We start from the raw sequence: 19376 nt of genomic DNA, 5'->3' as shown, positions 1-19376 counted from the left end.
TTCATCATGGTTTTCAGAAAGAGCCAAGAAGTTTCACTGGATATTTTTAAACTATTATTCCCCTAATCATCATCAAGAATCACATCCTGAAGATCTTAGAGCACTAATTAGTTCAGTTACAAAATTATATCTTACAACCAGTTTTGCTCTCTCCTGAGAAAACAACAGTCAGTTTATATAAAAAGTGACATAAGAATTAGTGACTTTTCCCTAAGAACTGTAAAGGCAACGAGACAGGCACCATCACCTGATGCAGAAAGCTTGAAATGTGATCTGAAACTCAAACTCTTTGTCACTGTTCAAGAAACAAAGCACAAAGCCTCACCGAGACCAGCAGAAACCCATGATCATGTATCTTTGGGGGGAGCTGCTGCAAAGAGACTGAAAGAGTTATTCTGTGTTGAAGTGCAAGATGAGGACCTTCTGTCATAGCAACATTTTGGAAACTATTAAAAATAGTACGAGCACAGTTTCATTACTTTTCCTCTTGGAATGTGGGTCCATAGTGGACACTTCTCTTCCTTCTTCTGCTAAAGTACCTTGATGTCATCTTCAAACAGATCCTTCACTATGGACTTCTGCTCCTTGCAGAAGCAGTGTCTAAAAAACACCTTGTTCTTTTGCCTGTGGAGTAGGAGGAAAGAAGCCAGGGACTTTTTGGCTAAGCTGTGGGGCTTGTCAGGCCCCTCAATGAGCTGGTTCAATTCACTAATGCAGCACCAACAAACCCAGCAAAACACAATTTTAAGAAGGAAAGAGCATGCTCTGAAGCTAGTGAGGAGATCTGTCTCATAAAGGCACACACTGGGCGCCAGAGCCAGGGCAAGGCTGCACCAATGGGGCCAGGACCAGGAATTAGAAAGAGAAGGAGCAAGACCTCCATCTTTCAACAGCAGAGAACCTTTAGATGGGCTCGAATGCTCATAAAACTGCAATGTAAGATAGTGTGAAAACACTATCAGCCTTATGAATTTCTTCCCATCTGGTAAACCAAAAAAGTGCACTTCTGCCTGGAGATCTGACAGAAGACTAATCCTGAGCCTCTCTCACTCCCTCTCCTTCAAGGGATTGATTTTCAGGCACACCAGTGAACTAATCTGACTGGAGCACACAGTCTGAACACTAGAGCTAACACAAGGGACAGAACAGGACGGTTCTTTCAGCTGTAACTCCCAATTAATTGGTTTTAGCTGACCCTGAAAACCAAAGGGTTAGTTACAGTTTATCTTCACTGATTGAATCTTACATACAGGTATGCTTAAACCTCAGAAATGGAACTACTCTTCACATTTTAATAAACCTGTACTATAATATAAATCTTGTGTGAAGATAAAAAAACCTCCATATTAAAAACAGGAACAATAAGAAAGATGCTTTGAATTATTGCAGATGTATTAAATGCTTCAGAAATAAGTTTTGCCAACATACTTAACCTCAGAAACAAAAGCTTTCTGTAGCAGCATACCCCATAGCTCAATGCATTACCTCAGCAGAAAGCTGTATTTAAGAAAATAATCTATATAAAGCAGCATATTATGATCAAACATGTTGGCTATAGCACACAGAACTAATCAGAGTTGATTCATTCTGAAAAGCTCACCAAGTCGAATTCATTGTGTGCCAGGTCTGACCCCATTAGGGAGGTAATATTCCCTAAAATGTTATAAAATGGACAGCAAAGAGGCGTTATATTTGTATGTACATTTAGGTTTTATTTATTGTTGCTCCCCAGCAATCCCCAGACTGCCAGCCTGGGTCTGTGCTCACTCAGACTTCTTGTGCCAGAATCCACAGCACAAAGTTTACATGACTAAAGGTTCACAATAGTCTGTGAACTTGAGCTATGAACAAAAATGACTTTAAGGATCAGAAAAGGCCTATGGACTATATGCTTAACACCATTTATCTAAATCAAGATGACAAGGGATGAAGAAAAAAATCCCCATTTCACAGATATTAAACACAATGGGAAAAAAAAAGTTACACAGAGAGCAGGTAGCACACCTAACTAATGAATATAGACCAAGTCCCAACAGATTAAATATAAGGTCATTTTATCTCTTGATTTCAAGCTGAAAATAATCAGACTGGTCTCCACAGTTTCAGCTAGTGCAGAAGATACCAAGGACTGCATCCTGAAAGAACTAGCACGAAATAGGGGTGATGATGGTAATAGCCGTACTAGAAAATTTTAGAAATACAGAATCAATAGCAACAGGAGAAAAGAAAGTAAGAGAAAAGAAACACAAAAGGCTCATTGCTCAAAAAAAAAAAAAAATCTCAAAAATAATCAGCTTTGAACACAAACTAAGTAATTCACGGACTAGGCTGAAGAGGGGGCATGTGCTGGTCATATGTTCAGCGTATGTTATTGGCACCATTCACCAGTATGTTCCATGTGGTAATAGCTTAAACATTTAAATTTGAAATACGCTGCCTTCAGGGACGACATGATCTGGGCAGCCCTGACGAAACACACACCACTCAAAACGAATACATGCTAATTTTGGCTTGCAGGTTATTTCTCCATACTCTAAACAATGCTTTGCTTGGCACCAACTCCTTTAAAGTGCTTATATTAAGTATAACTAGTGATAGTGTGAGGCAACTTTAAAATCAGTAGACTCAGTTTACGTAAGATTATATAAAATGGCTATTGAAGTATCTGTGATTCTTAAGAGGCAACTGTCTGCTTGGATCCATGCTATGGATGATACGTACATGCACCTAAACTTCAGAACAGCAGCATCCTTTGACGCTGTGCACAATTTCCTTATACATTCACAGCCCCAAACACAGCAACACATGGCATGATGCAGCCCTTTGCCCAGATGACAATTAAATGCAACGGTGTAGTTTTAAGATTCCAAAATACAGAAGAAAAGCATTCCGAGTTCAAACACATAACTTTGAATAACTACTTAAATGGCCAGCTCTTCCTCCCCACTCTACACAGTCATTTCAATTTCTGTGAAGGCCACCAAGAAAGGTGCTTTTGGTGCTGACGCACAGACAGGCTAGCACCATTAAAGAAATGGTCACCACCTCACTACTGTATGGTAATTTTTGACCATGTCAACACTTTCTGCATTCAGACCAGTGGCTATGATTAGATCTATATATTTCCTTTTAAATACCCATCCTTTAGTATTTCAATTTTATGTGCCCTAGAAGGATTTCTCTTTCCTTTGTATTTTTATATTAAATCATTACCTGTACAAGTCAAATCCTGTCACCATTCAGAACACCTTCAAGAGGGTTATTCTAATGACTTAAAAGATGGTGTGAACCATTACAATACAAGTATCTAAGGACCTTTCATATTTAAAAATAAAAGTCTCCCACAGTCAGCGAAGAACATTATCAGTCCAGCTTCTTTCTCTCACTGTTCAGATGCTGTCAGTATGTCCTCCATCCAGCAGTTTACCTTCCACAAAATGTCCCTATAAAAACACAGCGTAGTCATGTATGTTCTCTTCTTTAAATCTCTTGTGGAAAGTTTGAACAAGCAGCTACTACAAAGACTAAACAGTCATAAGTAGGACAAAAGTGCATTAGCGTAACACGTCCAGTAGCCAACACTTCCTTAATCAGAGCCCAGGGATCTCCCAAGTTGAAATGCAATGTCACTGCAAGAGGCTCCCAACCCCCCGGTAGTTACCTACGTTTATCTGGAAGTCATTAACCCTAAACTACTCAGACCTTCAAGATAAGAAATTTAACTGGAAGAACAAGAAAATTACCTAATCCTACTCATATCAAATGTTCCTTAAAAGACAAAAATGTGCAGACACAATCGATTACCTTGGAAATAAGGCAGACAAACCGGTAAACAGGTTTCTATACAGAAGATCAGGAATCAGAGTAAATATTATGAAATACATACATTTTCCCCCAAACCTTCTACCTTCTCACCACCACCCCCTGCCACAAAAAAAACTTGGGCAGCTCATTTCTACATTACCCTCTCTCATGTTCATTTCCACAACTGCAGCTTTTTTCTGGACTTCAAAAACTTTAGAAAATACTAAATACAGTTCTTGCACTTAATTTTGATTAAATACCAAAACTGATTCTGCTGAAACACTTTCCTCAGTCTCCTCTCCCTGTCCACCATCCTATTATTTCTCCACATTGTCAAAAAAATCACACTCTTACATTATGGTTACTTTGTATTCTATTTAACTACACTTTTAAGATGATGTTCAGTTAATTTATGACACCTTCTCGGCTACTGTACAGCTAACACAAAGAACAGCCAAACCATCTTGCCGATATAGACAAATATGACTAATATTTTCTTTGGCTATTACTAAGCCAGAGGAGCTTTAGAACACTAACGCTAAACTTAAAAGTTTTATTAGAACTCTATTTTATTTTATCTTATTTTATTTTATCCTTCTGATTAAGAGCTGAATTGCTTGCATTCATGTGCTTTTTCTGTTGTTGCCTTTTGCATGGTTTGCATCCGTAGTACATAAAAAGAGAATTTTGGCTGCCTCTTTCCTTAAAAGGCCTAAAAACACTCATTTTGGTGATAACCCTAGAAAACAGTGAATAACCTCACCTAAGAATCTTGGGTACTCACTAGTCCGCAGCAGACCAAACTTATTTATAGCTAAGTAGCTAGCTGGGGTTAGTGATCTCTTCCAGGCTCAACAATCTTTCACCCTCAGAATAACCACACCATAAACAAGCAGGGTTGTTTCACTACTGACAGAAGAGTAAACATTTGTGTACTAGGGTGTGTTTGCAGCTGACTGCTCTGGCTGCCTGCACTGCAGCAGTCAGTAAAAACCTATTCACAACCAGTCAAAATTCATGAAGGAAATTTAAAATTCTGAAAGGAATTTATAATCAAGATTTAACTTTAACATCTTTAAAACATCAAGACAGGTGGGAGGGTCTGAATTCTTCTCCCAGCTGAGAATGAGTTTTCCCATTTCATCTTTGGGCGAGTTCCCCTTAACTCTTAATTACTGCTACATTTTTCCATCTAAAACAGATAATATTCCCTATTAACCTTATTAAGATGCAATGAAGCAAAACTGACTGAGCCACAGACTAAGCTTCAAACCAGAAAATGGCTATTAAAATTAAATTTAAAAAAACATCTAATAGAAATCTGACAGAATCTGATTTATAATAAAAAAAAGTTTTGTTACAGAAAGCCTGGACATTCAAAGAGTTGAATATTGAAGCAAACAAAACAAGTGAAATGAAATACTTCCAGAAAGGCCCATTTTGTTGTCTGCTTGCTGCTCAGTGTTCGCTCCATCTCACCCCACTGCTCTGCTTAACCACTAGCAGAAACTCATGCAGCTCAGCCACCTCACGAGAACGGCTCTGGTCACTGTGTGTGTGCCCCTGCGTGCTCAAATGGCAGCACTCCAGAGGCCAGAGCTCCTTCGGGAGGAAGGGAAAAAAGAGGAGGGACGCAGCTAGCCAAAAACTAAGCGATGACACAGGCGAGAAATGAGACAGCTTTGTATCGCTTACAGTAGAAAGTTATTTTGTCTTGCCAGAGTTCACAAGGCATATAAGCACTGGTACACGGGTCTGGAATTTGCTGATAATACAGACTAGTCGCATTTCTCAGCTTTTTGGACAGACCAATGCCAGGAAAAGGTTTTAAAAACAAAGGCTTGAATTTCATTTCAAGAGGATAAACAACTGAAGTTCTACTGTGGTTTCTACCTATTGCATCTCTTTCCTGTGTTGCTAAATGTGCCTGTCATTTGATCATTTCAACTGACACACACACTGTGGTTTGCAGGTCCAGAATGTCTGTAGCTATTATCAATATCTAGAAAACTGAATGAATAATATTATAATCAACCACAAACTGTGAAGCCCACCCTAAACTCCAAATTCATTTCTGCACTCATTTCAGAACACTCATAGCAAAGGATAATCACTTCAGCACTTATCTTCCAACTAAGTAGTGCAGCTCCAAACCTGCTGCCAGGTAAAAGGCAGTATAGCTGCTGATGGTATCACTGGAAGTTGGACCGTATGAGGATGGATTTCATCATTCTATGAGAATCTTATTGCCCAATCTAGTCATTTTAATTAAGTTACTTAAGAATAGATTGCAAACTCTCCAAAGCAATGTTTTCATATCATTTGAACAGCATAACAGGTCACTGTTTGGCTTGTAGCCCCTAAATGCTACTAAAAGGTTAATACATTTAGTAAGATGAAGAGGCGGACAGGATCACCTAAGCTTACATCAAAGCCCTCTACCTGATAAAAGAACAGCCTAACTCAGATCTCCCTCCCTCACCCACACACCCACACTAAAAGGGGCTTCAGTTGGTGACTACCCCAAGACAAAAGTCGATCAACTGATGATCACGTAGGGCAGATCAGGCAGAATACCTACTAGGAAACTTATCTGAACCTAACCCGGCCGCACCCAGAATATTCACACTGTGTAAGGAAATGAAATTACTTGCTTCCTTTAATGGGTCCTTTGCTGAATACCTGATTTAAGACTTACATCTGTGCAGATTCTAAACAGGCTTTTTGGTAGATGATAATTTATGTAATTCACTCCTAACTATTGTCAGCATCCAAGTACTGAACACTGTACTGGAAATGAAAGACATTTTTTGCTATGATCTGATCCTCCTCTAAATGTTTTTTTCTTAAAATGTTTCACCTCATCCCCTCTGAAGGCAGTCTCAGAGTGATAGTGAGAAGACAGTCAGATCAGAACAGGGAGCAAACACACAAGCTACTTTCAAGCCTACTACCTACGTAGTTTTGGAAGGCTGGATCAACTAAATTTATTTCTTGGCCACTAATAAATTTACCTTAAGTGGAAGTCTGTTTTTACTATCCTGCATAAAGGAGAAGGGAAAAGCTCTCTCTCAAATGACAACTTTTTTTGAGACAGTACCAAGCAGACATTAAATAGAACCCCAAAAGATAACACAGGAAATCCAAATCACTACCACCTAGCTGCAGAGTCTCTCCAGCAGATTCACACATTTCCTGACAAAATGCAACAGATACATGAGGCCTCAGCAATAAAGCACATCTAGAAAACAGAGAGGTTATAGAAGTTTCTTCAAATTCATTTTTTCTTTCAGACAGGAGGTAGTCTTTCCAAGAAAGCAGGAATGCTGCACAGGCTCTAGCCAGTCACCTGCCTAACAGGTAGAAAGTCTGCTTTCCAAGATAAGTTTTCTGGAAAAGCAAATTGGGCCATCTATCTCCACTATAGACTTAATGCTCAATTTTCCGTAGAGCTTGTCACTTCTATAGTCTACAATATGCTTAAATGACCAACTGGACTAATGACCTATGGAGTAAAGTCTACCTTCAAGCAAGAAACATGATGATTTAGCATATGGAACACCATATATTAGAGCTGTATTAGACACCACATATTAGAGCTGTGGGATGGCCCACAGGGAAAAAACTTGTGCCCTTTTTTCCTCTAGTGATTTTCTCAATGTATTCAAATTCATGCAGATATTCAAGAAAAAGGGCCAGAAAGTATATATTAACCAAAGGTAGGAAACAATGACTAACAGACCTTACGGAGAAGAAAAAGAACCACCACTACATTTCAAATGAATCTTTGTGAAATTAACACTCACTTTTTTTTATATATATAATATATATATATATTTATATTTTATTATTATTTTTTTTTACTTCAAACAAATATAGTAGCATATCCCATCATCAAAAAGCACGCTCTCTCAATAACTTTTAGGATTTAAACATTTCATTTTTACATTACATTGCAAATGCTTTTTTTAATACACCTAAATTAACCTTGGTTCTCTCTTTTATTCCTGTTTTGGATCTATTTTTCCTTTCCATTTTTACTTCACAGAGCATAACGGGTCTTGTAACTGCAATCACTTAATGTATGATTCCACAAGACACAGCAAGCCAACTCAGCTGTTGCTGAAAGTCTGTGCAGGCCCACCACATACCTCACGACAGCTCCAGTACTTGTCAGACCTCTATGTAAGACACTTGAATGCAACAGAAGATCATCCGAAGCACCAAGAAAAAAGCAGATGTATGAGTGACTTTCAAGTGGCTCATGGAACATCTGATGAGCTTCAAAGCCAGCAGGACCTGCAGCTGGGAGTACTGCAGAGAGAAGGGCCTTCCCCTTCCATGGTCCTTCTCAGCAACAGTAAAATGCTAAATTGGCTCAGATGCTCATGAAAGCACAACTCTGTTTCTCTAAAGTGAGACTCCCAGATTCTTCTGAATCACATTTCCCCAAATTAACTATCAAAGTTGGATCTTCTTTACTTTCTGTAAAGATGACAACTATATCACCTTTCAGGCTCAGCTCTTAACCTTGAGGACTTCAACCTTTTCTAATCTTTTTTCAAGCCTCCTGGCAAACCCTCCCACTTCTTGTATAACAGCTCCAGATCCCATCAATTTCCTCTCCATTTCCTAAAGCAAAAGCACTGGCCTATGTCCTCATCTCTCTCATGTAGGAACTGAATTTTCCTCTCTCATTTCTCTAATCTGTACATAGCTTGATGCTAAAATCATCCTCTTAACCACTCTTCTTACACTATTTTTCCACTTGCTTAAATTACCAGCTTGTTCTGGTTCAAATTTGAACTCATCCTCTCACACAGAATTTTGCATGAGTACATTCACCCTCCTCTCGTCTAAGCTTTACTCTTTTTATTCTTATTTTATTCTTTTAAGTCCCTGTCTCCTCTCACTGCTATACAGGCCTTCTTCACCCAACTAGGAAAACTGGAATACAGGAATATCTCCTAAGGAGGGAAACTCTTTTCTTAAAGAGTCAGCTTCTATCATTCATACTTTCCAACTGCTTCCTTGTGTGTTTACTGTACTTATACTGTAATCAACAAGCCTGTCTATGTAACTAATTTAAGGTATATAACCTGTGTGTATATGCCTTGTCTGCTCAAATTACATTCTAGCTAGAATACCCCAAGTATGCCCATATCACAATAAAAAATGGTAAGTCAAATTTTTCATGTATATGTTTATATAGTATTTATGCAAGTCACAGCTAGACATAAGTATTTAATGTTCTTAACTTCATTCTCAGTCTTAAAAAATAAAAAAATAGATAACTAAGTGCTTGTATCTCCATAAATAAATCAGATTCTTGCCTTACACTTAGTACAACAACGTACCACACAATGAGGTCCATGGTGCTAAGATACTAATATTACAGGTATGTGCTTTTTTTGAGGAAACTGATGTTTCAGTGGAAGATAAACTAATATTCCACATCTGTGATAGTCTGAACACTTAATAACTTTTCTAAAATCCCAGTACTTTATATCAGTTACTCTGTTTCCAGACACAAATAATCTCACCTTTTAACATAAACAAGAAATTCTGAAAAGCAAATTAAGATATTTTGGGCAAAAAAGTAAGCTAAAGTTTAAAGCAGCATACAGACATTCGCTCCCACATTTCTGAGGGGGATACTTGTTATCCCCACTTAAAAGGCAAAGAAGGAAAATGTTAGGCAAATTATTTGTTCCCATATATCAAGGTGTCAGTAAGAATCAGATTTTAAAAGTGACATGCTAGTTCATCCATATCATCTCTAAACCAAAAACACACATACATCTTAATTTTCTTAAGTGATTTAGAAAATCTGAATTTTGACTTCAGCACAAGGTGTAATCACTTTTTCTATTAGATGTTAACCTGACTTCTTATCAACATGAAAACTAGCAGGCTTTTATCTCATGAGCTATATCTCAGACTTACTTGAAGAAGAAGAATTTTCAGAGAATTGCTGGATATCACATTGTTCAATACAAAAATTATCTCTAAAACTGTATTGTATACTTCAATAAAAGACTAAGAAGATAATGAACAAGCATCAAATTATTTGAGTACAAGAATACTGCAAGGCAAGTGTAAATACACAAACATCTGACTAGATGTCAGATGCTTTACAAGTAATTTTAATTAAAAACCAAGCCAAGTACTAACTCCTTGTTAAAACATATATAATAAAAAAAGTCTCTTGCTGTAACCCAATGGGCCATGAATAAACAAGGACCTGCAGCAGAAGTAAAGTCTGAACAGACAGAAAGCTTCACCTACTCTACATTTACAGCCCTAGGCCACTGAATTTCATTCTACTGTACCTATACTGAGCCCAATAGCCAGGTCTGACTACACCATGGCATATTTTGCATCCAAAGCATGTTTTCCAGAAAGGTATCTTTGGGGAATTTTATCTTTATCTAAAAGGTCAAGAGATGGAGAAATGGAGATTCCACCATTCCTATTAGTAAGCCATTCCAACACTGCTAAATATCTGTGCTTAGCTCAAACCATGAGACTTCTGTTTCCAGCCTTTGGGTTATTAATGCCTGTTTTTGTTCCATTAGCAAGCCTTTTAGTACTCTGTAGTTCTTCCCCATAAAAGCGTACATACACCAATCCAGCCATCTTGCACTCCCTTTTTGATAAGCCAAACATGTTGAACTCAAGTCTCTCACTGTATGGTATTTCCTTCAGCCTTCTATCTTTTTATTATTAACCCCCCCTAAAACCTTGCAGTTTTACAAGATTCTTTAGTATGAAATTTGAATCCAGAACCACATGAAATTCCAGCATCTATCTCATCAGTGCTCTCTCATACTGTTCCCCTATTTCCACACACAAACATCATATTACTCTGCTTTGCCACATCATCTCAGTATAAGCATCTCATGATTTCTCTTTGGTCATGACTTTCAAACACATTCAACCACTACTTTTCAGAAATTTCTACTCTGTAGATCTGGCCTCCATATCTTTCTCGAGATGCACTCTTCTTCTTTCCCTTCCCCTTTTTTTTTTTGATTGACATTAACAAGCAAGTCCATTTTTTTGTTTGTGACTTACCAACATTAATATCACCTATCAATATTTATCAGCACTTGCTTTTACTTTGGATAACCAATGAAAGTATCAAGTAGTGATCAAGTAGTTTTTTCATGATTTAGCCCAGAGTTTTACATCAGGCTAACCAGCTTGTATATTCCCAGAGTTCTGGTACTGGAAATACAGACAATACTTTTTCAATATGAGGCAGTAGTTACATGAAACATTCTAGAGTTAACACTTTTCCATCGTTGGAGATATTCAGAATTCAACCAGACAAGCCCCTGAGCAACCCGATCTAATGTTGAAGCCACCTCTACTTTGAGCAGGGGTTTGGACAGAGGTCTCTTCCATAATTCTTAATGTACGCTCTTAAATTAACACTGAAGTAAAATTAATTCTGGTCAGTTTCATACCAATTTTGTTACACTTCATAAAGCTCTGCTAACGACATCTCTGGCTTTTTTCCTTCCCAGCTCTGACTCCACAAACATTCAATTGCATATGCATCCTTATTCACATGAGCTGTCTTGCTGAAGTCAGCACTAACGTTTACAGTTAAGCATGGACATAACTGCTTGTCAATCTGTTCATGTTTTTCAATTTATTTGGTGCACAAAAAGGTGATGTGTTCATATAAACATTCACTAAGACATTTGTAGTGCTGAAAATTTTACTCCCACAAATACTCAACTCCAGAGCATACTTGAAGATGCTTCTTTTTAAAAGTTTATGATTTGCATTATTGGTGAGAAAATACAGCACAGTAGCACATTCAGTAGCTGCAGTACAATCACGCAAACAAATAAGAAGAAACTTAAAGACTCCAATCACTTATAGACCTTCTTTACCACTATGGAAAATGATGTATTACAAAACTACATATCTGCAGTAGCTCTTCAAAGAACCTACTAGAGCCTCACTCTTCAATGATGCAATAAGAGTAATGAAAACTTAATTGAAGAATATAATGTTTATTTTCTATGCCATCCAGTGTGGAATAGCTGCAGAAAAAAAATATGGTTCCTCCCCTCTGACTGCTTTATCTAGGTCAAAGAACTCCTTAAAGGCAGGAAGTCGCAGAAAATAAATGTCACTACACATCAACTTTTTATCGTGAAAATAAGCAAGGCAGTAGATGAAACCACCTTCCCAATAATTCAGTATGAAGTTCCATGGAAGACATTAGCTTTTCAGTGGTTTACACAATTTTACATAATGGAGTGGGGTTAAGAGTTCTTGAAGCCACTGCTATAGTTATTGAAAAAATACAATAAATTGAATGCACAATCATCTTACTTAAAAGTTTAAGTATGACTATGTGAAAAAATTAATTGCTTTGTGCATTAGAATTACATACGCCCCAAAATAAACAAACAGCAGTAGCAGAATTCCTCCACAGCAGGCTTATTCTCTAAAACACATCTACCCTCATGAAGCACTAGTATTTACAAGACAATGTAATTTCCTGATCACATATAAACAAAGTAACCAGACACATTTATTTTGAAAAGGGTGAAAGATGAATTTATATTCCTTATACTTATCTGATAGCAAAAGCAAGAGAATACAAAAGTTGATTCTTCCTACCCCAAAACAATGCATTCCAAAACCAAAGATCAGTACCATATTTTGATTTAACTAACACAGAGCAAAGATTTTGATTTAATTTACATTATCTCTTACCTTATTAACATAACTGAAGGTGGGAATCACAAAAGTCATTTTCAAATACAGATTCATAGAACAGCCAGTTCTAATATTTACCTGGCACCTTTATACCAAAACAACATTAATCTTGCATCTATCATAGAACTGGAGCTTAACAAAGTGACAAAGAAACCACCATTTCTTAAGATGATTTCCTGGTTTCTACTAATTCACGTAACTATACAGAGAATGTTACTCCTACAGTTAACTAAAGATGTATGAAAACTCTTAAGATTACTAAAAAGTGGACACAAAACTTCCTTACCCAATCCTACGTATCAAGAATAGAAAACAAGGCAGGGCCCTCATAAAAACTGTGAACCAATCCAAATATAAAACTATTTGGGCTTTACCTCAACTACCTGATTGGTGTCTGATGATTTGCAACACTACTTCAGCATAAACAAAAAAAATTGCCGATAACCTGCATTTAGTTTAGAGTGAAGTATGAAAGAACGCAATGAGAGAAACAACTGTTACACAAATTATGACTACAGAAACCACATGCTCATCTCTGTATTTTCATTTCAAATAGCACGTGCTCTACCTTTCTTCTTCTATGTTCCTTTTCAACCAGATCTGCTTATAATGAGAACACTATGACTACTGGGCTTATGTTTGCGAATCCTGCTTTAAAGGAGCCAAAAAGTACCTATAAACATAGCTCAATTAACATTGTTAGTCATTATGCCATGGGACACAGCATCTGCTACAGAAACGAAATAAAAGTTTCTGGAGTCTGATTCATAAGTCATAGCCAAGTCCAACATTTCTTAGTTTTATGCTCAGAAGTACTTTGCAAGTAATTCAGTTTTAATACCATCAGCATGGAACTCCAGCACACTTCTCTAAACACATATCAATCATAAGGCCTCAAAAACATTTCAGCCAGCTGTCTTCCTTACAAGCAACTATATCTATCAGAAGTGTTGTCAAGAAAGTGAAAAAGCAGGTGTCAATCCAGCTTGACTGAGGTATTTAATCTATCCTTACAACTACATCCCTTGAAAAAGTGTTTTGTTTGATTTCTTAAAGTATCTAGCACTCAGATTCATAAAGAAAATCTTTAAAACATGAACCAAGCTCAAGCCAACAGAAATTTAAATAACGTTCTTCCTAAACTAACAGGTAACACCACCTAACCAGATGTTATGTTCCAATTACCTCAGCTGTGAAGACAAACCTGAAGTGTTTCTGGCAAAATTTTCATTGAGCATGCATGTAACTACATCTCTAATTCATACAGCAACCACATCTTTGCATATAGTTTATGTAACTGCAATGAGACAACAGAAAAAAATGCACCGATACATTAGGGGTTCTTTACAATCTCTTCCAATATTTTCTGCTCAGGTGATACTGAACACAATCAACTTAGCCAAAGAGTTTACTTAGTAAAACTTCATCCTGTTCAGCATCTACTGATTTTAATCAGTGGGAAAACTTCTACTGTACAAAGACAGTAATAACACTACTTTGTAGACCCAGACCACAAGATCAAATTGAAAAGATTAATTCAGTCCTCTGTATACTAAGAAGAAAAACACTAGTACACAAACAAAAATATTTTTAGTTTTTAGCCATTAAATTAGATAGAAGAAAGATGTTAAGCTAAAGCGAGACATATTCAACATGGTCTACTGTAAGAGCTCCTACATTTGGTAAATGTAACGAAGTCTATAAAGTGAATGACAGAATGGGACAATTACTCACTGGTTCTTACTATAAGAGAGCTAAATAGCATCAAATGAAATTACCAGGTGTCAAGTTCAAAAATCCTATCAAAAGGAGGTATCTTTTCCCAATATGGGCTCTAATTAAGTTGTGGAACTCAATGCCCAAGGACGTTGTGGAGGCCAGAAGTTTACACAGGTTCAAAAAAGTGACAAATTCCTTTAAAAAAAAAGGGGGGGGGGAGGAAGAGAGAGAAATGCAAACAACATTACTTTGTTTTGAACACAAGGATAAATCAACACTGGGATCCAAAACAGTAAACAAAGGAAGCATGCCTATGTGCCTTGTCCATTCTCATGCTCTTCCCCATGCATCTGCCACTGACGACCCTTTAAGACAGGTAAGGGGCTGGATGCATCCTTGTTCTGACTTAGTAATGCTGTTCTCGTGCTAATGGTATCTTGTTTATGATTCACAAATCCACTTCTACAAAACCAAAAGTAATCTTTAATATACAAAACATATGGTTCTGTCAAAATACACAAGACATGTTGTCTTGGAACAATCAAATGCAAAATGTCAGGATCTTCATGAATTCAAATGCTGAAGTACAAAGTGCCACTGACCCACAAACTGTAACATGAAAGAAAAGGAGAAAAAAAGAGAAAAAAAAAGAAAAAAAGAACTTCTTCTGAGCTAAGTTGTGCCCAAAAGTCAGTCTGACTTTTTCAGCTGTATCAGTTACAACAGTCTGGAAATTCTGCCTCTCCAAACACTGTATACAAGAGCACTGTCAGCAACTGCTGCCATACCCAGCATAAAAGATACTTTTCAATTCAAATATCTCAAAAGTTAAATAGAATTTTTGTTATTTACTATCCTAACAATGTCTTTATCAAAGTTGGTGGAAATTTGACAAGCTTCAAGTGAAAACAGTTAAAAAAGATGAACTTATAAACAGCAGCAGGGACAGTCTATCAATCTTAAAGGCAGTTTTAACAGGCTTTAACTGAGCTCCTTGCATTTGTGTGTATTTAACAGGAGATTCTAAAATTGTTTTAATCTCATGCTTCTGAGTTATGACATTGACAGGAAAGCTACTTACTAGACATGGACAACAACAATAGAAAAATGCTGTCCCCCCTCCCCCAGCTCCATTTTGTTCATCTAACAAGATGACAGCTGGTTTGTATATACACAAGTATGTACATGAGTCTGTCAAGAATTAGAAAAACAAAAACAAACTTCCCACAGATATTACCTCCTGCTTGATAACTTACACATTTGAATTGTGAGTGAGGCTTCCAGGGGAGCATTAAAAATAGCGACCAAAACAGTTATCTCAATTAACAGTAATTAAGTATTTCACAGCATTGATATTTGTAGAAAGAAATATGTTTTTATTATAGAAATAAGCATACCCTAACATTAATAATTCAGTTTCCCCAGATGTTAAAAATGTGCGTTTTGCAGGAGACTGCAAAGTTGTATTTCTGTTTTCTCCCTTCCAGAAACAGGAAGTTCAGTAACATTATTAATGTAATCATGTTTCAATACTGTGCTGAAATCAGAAAAGGCTAAGGACACTGGAACTGCATACAGTTATCGGGGACAATTAAATAAGACATTTCAAGTCTATAACAATATTTTACTTGGAGTCATTTGCAATTTTCTATTAATTAGAAAAGCCAGAGATCAACCCTCCATTCTTGATTTTCAAGATCACTCAGAAACAAACGCAAGGAACAGGCCATCCTGATTTTTTTTTAAACCTCTCCTGCCATTAAAAAAAAAATATTTCAAACGATTGTGTACTCATAGGCAAAGCATATTACTGGCAACATAGTAGGATTAAACAACAACAAAAATAGATCTAGCGATTACTTGGGCTGACGGTTAACAAACATCAGTCTTGAACTCACACCAAAACTGCCTTCCTTCCAGTCATGTTTCAACAGTTAATTAACGTTTACCTTACACTGAAGTAACTAAGTTTGATTCTTAAAATCCAGCAGATCATCTCCAGAGTGACTAGTTAAATCTACAATGAAACTCAAGAACATGGCTACAAACAATATTAGTCATCAGTAATGACTTGGTATAAGCAGATAATGTCTGCTTTGAATTTGCCTAGAGACTCCTGTGTTAAAACACACACCCCAACAAAAAAAAAAAAAACAAACTTTGCAAATACTGAAACTACTATTTCCCTATACAACTCTAGTCAGGCTTTTCTTTCATAAATAGATTTTACATTTTTAAATATATAATTTTTAGATAAGCTATAAAACAGTATTTGAATATAAACTGGTCTTAATCACCAACCTAACTATGGCCCTGTAGATTTTGCCTGCCCTTCAAGATAAAACTCATCCCTCTGTCTGTTGACTAAAGAAATCCCGGTGCATTCAGTGCACACACTGCTCCATTGTTTCCAGCGAGGGCTGCAGGTATGTCACCTTTTATTTGCAAAGCTTCACAGAAGATCACACCTACATTTTGTAACCAGGAGATAACTACTCTAACCAGCTTACATTTTGAAACTAAAGGGCTACTAGTGTGCAGTCTAAAAAATGGTGTAATCATTGAACACAGTTAAAGTTTCAAGCAAATGCTAGTTTCTGTAAGTACCACCTACACTCATGAAGAAATTTTAGCTGCACAGAAGATCTATATCATTGTTCATTAAAAAAGCGACACACAACAAATTCTTCAGAATTTTCCTTCTCCTTAAAAGGTGACAACATTGATAGAACTAAAATAAATTGCAAGTCAATGACTACATGGAGAGCATGAAGAAACAGTACTTTATTTTCCCCTAAGGACTTAAGCATTTAACAGATTGCTACCAAGTACTCAAACTAATTCTAGACTGTTTGCAAATCAAGACACACAACACAACACACAATGACTTGCTTCCAATTAGTGTACTATACCAAACTCTGTTTACAGAGAAAAAGAGTATTTGATCTATATTTTATTAGTGTATTAGATTAAAATATAAATTAACCACCTGCCAAATGATTATTAATATTAAAAAGCAGAAAGCAAAAATAGAAGTTACAGTTAAAGGTCAAACAAGTCATCCAACTGTATTCACGATTATACAACTCCACACATACTGGCACTGTTAAACCTTTTCAGAATGAGCTTTTCCTAGAAAGCAGAAAGGTAAGACTATTTGACTTTTGCAGAAGAACTGATTCAAGAAACTATCACTAAAAATGTTAAAGGGGGAAAAATACACCATCAATATCTTAAATAAAGTTTAAAAACCTACAAGGCATTAAGACTGTGTCACTAATGGCATATATTTTGTAAAGGTAGAACACTCATAACCTTTTTTCTCCACAACTCTTGTAGGAATAAAGAGGAAGATTGCGTATATCACTTTTAGCACCAGACTTGTAAAATAACGTGATTTTTTCCATACTTCTTACTGCAGATACCTAAAATCATTCCAAGCCAAAACACTTTCACTCTTCCTGCATGAGACTCCTCAAAACATAGATTATGTATTTACACTTCAACATATCCTTAAATGTAGTAGGCCTCGCATAGTCCCCTAGAAAAATATTTTGCAAAGAGAGTTAATATTTTCTCATGGTAAAGGAATGTATTACCATTAGAAAATCTCTTAATGCATTTATCGTCACATAATGAAAGCACATATTAAGACACTAACAAAAGTATTTGTGGATGATTCAGTTTGACCGTAAAGATAAACATTACAATTACACAAAGATGCAGAAACTACCACAAAAAAATCGAAAGGCAATCACACACCCAAAACAACCCCCCCTGCCTTCTGCAAAAGCACCAAGGATGTTTCAAGATTTACTTAGCCCTGATCCTAAATTCAAAAACCCCAGATATGTGGATAAGCACTTGACGGGCTTCCTTTGAAGCACGTAAACAATACTCAAGGGTGTATCCAATTCTGTTGGCTAATTACAATACCTCCAAGCACTGGTGCAGGCGGATTTGCTCCCAAACTCGCAACAGCCACCGACTGTTAGGTGCAAGACACACGGCGGCAGGAGGGTCGCGGCTGTCGGCCGCCAGCCCCGGCGCTGCCGGGACTTCCCGCTGCCCACCTGTACGGCGGGGCAGCAGCGGGAGGTGGATGCGCCGGGGGGGCGGAGGAAGGACACGGCCGGGGGCAGCGGGCGGAGGCGCCGGGCCGGGCCGGGCCGGGCCGAGGGGGTGGCGGGCAAGCAGGCCTCGCGGCCGGCTCCCCGCCTGTCACGCACCATGTGCCGGCCCAACGGCAACGGGGGCAGCCGGCGCCCCCGGCGCCGCCCCCGCCGCAGCAGCGAGTCCCCCGGGGCAGCCCGGCGCGGGGAGGCGCCGGCGGCCGGGCCCCGGCCCCGGCCGCGGCCCCCGACGCCACGGGGGAGGACGGCAGGCCCGGCCCCCACTCTACTCACACTCGGGGCAGCTGCAGCGGCGGCGCCCCCCGCCGCTGGAACACGCCGTCCACGAAGACGCCGTTCTTGCCGAGGCAGCGCAGGTAGAAGTCCCCTCCGCCGCCGCCGCCGCTGGCAGCGGCGGGGTCGCCCTGAGGCGGAGGCGGCGGCCCGTCCGCGCCGGCCGGTGGCGGCGGCGGGGGGGCAGCGGTGAAGATCTCCAGGTGGCGCCGGGAGATGAAGCTGGAGTGGCCCATGCTCACGTCCACCGAGCCCTGCGACGAGTTGCGGCCGATGGTCACCGAGCGCTTCTTCATGAGGTACTCGAACTCCCGGCCCTCCAGCCGGGCCACGGCCGCCGCCGCCGCCGCCGCCATCTTAGTGAGCGAGGGAGCGGGCCGCCCTCCGCTGCGCCCCTCCGCCCGCACCGGCCCCGCAGCCGCAGCCGCCGCCAGACACTAGGCAGGGAAGGGGCCGCCGCGCAACCCAACCTGACGCAGGCCGCCGCTCGCTGATGGACGGCGGCGCCGGGCCAATGCGCGGCCCGCACGCCCATGGGGCTATGGCGGCGCGGCCAATAGCGAGCGGCGCCGAGGCCAGCGCCGCTCAGCACGTTCGAGTGTCGGCGCCCAAGAGCACGGGAAAGGCCCGGAAAACACGGAGCAGATCCGCGCGCCGCGGGAGCGGAGCGACCCTTGTGCCCCGGCCGCGGCGCCGGGAGCG

General features: G+C 39.2%; 1 protein-coding gene across 2 annotated transcripts in view; it reads right to left on the bottom strand.

The window, feature by feature from the left end:
- The window catches only part of FOXK2 (forkhead box K2), a 59634-nt gene extending 40502 nt beyond the window's left edge, over positions 1-19132 (bottom strand). Inside the window, exon 1 of one of the 2 annotated variants that reach the window (XM_067308378.1) lies at positions 18675-19132. In XM_067308378.1, coding sequence (XP_067164479.1) covers positions 18675-19030 — 356 coding nt within the window. In that variant the 5' untranslated portion in view covers positions 19031-19132. The remainder of the gene's footprint in view (positions 1-18674) is intronic. The other variant, XM_067308380.1, reaches the window with a different exon arrangement.
- Between the last annotated feature and the right edge of the window lie 244 nt (positions 19133-19376).

Source organism: Apteryx mantelli, chromosome 19 (genome assembly GCF_036417845.1).
Source record: "Apteryx mantelli isolate bAptMan1 chromosome 19, bAptMan1.hap1, whole genome shotgun sequence".
Classification (NCBI taxonomy): Eukaryota; Metazoa; Chordata; class Aves; order Apterygiformes; family Apterygidae; genus Apteryx; species Apteryx mantelli.
Note: the sequence above shows the minus strand (reverse complement) of the source record. Positions and strands in the feature narration are given on the sequence as shown.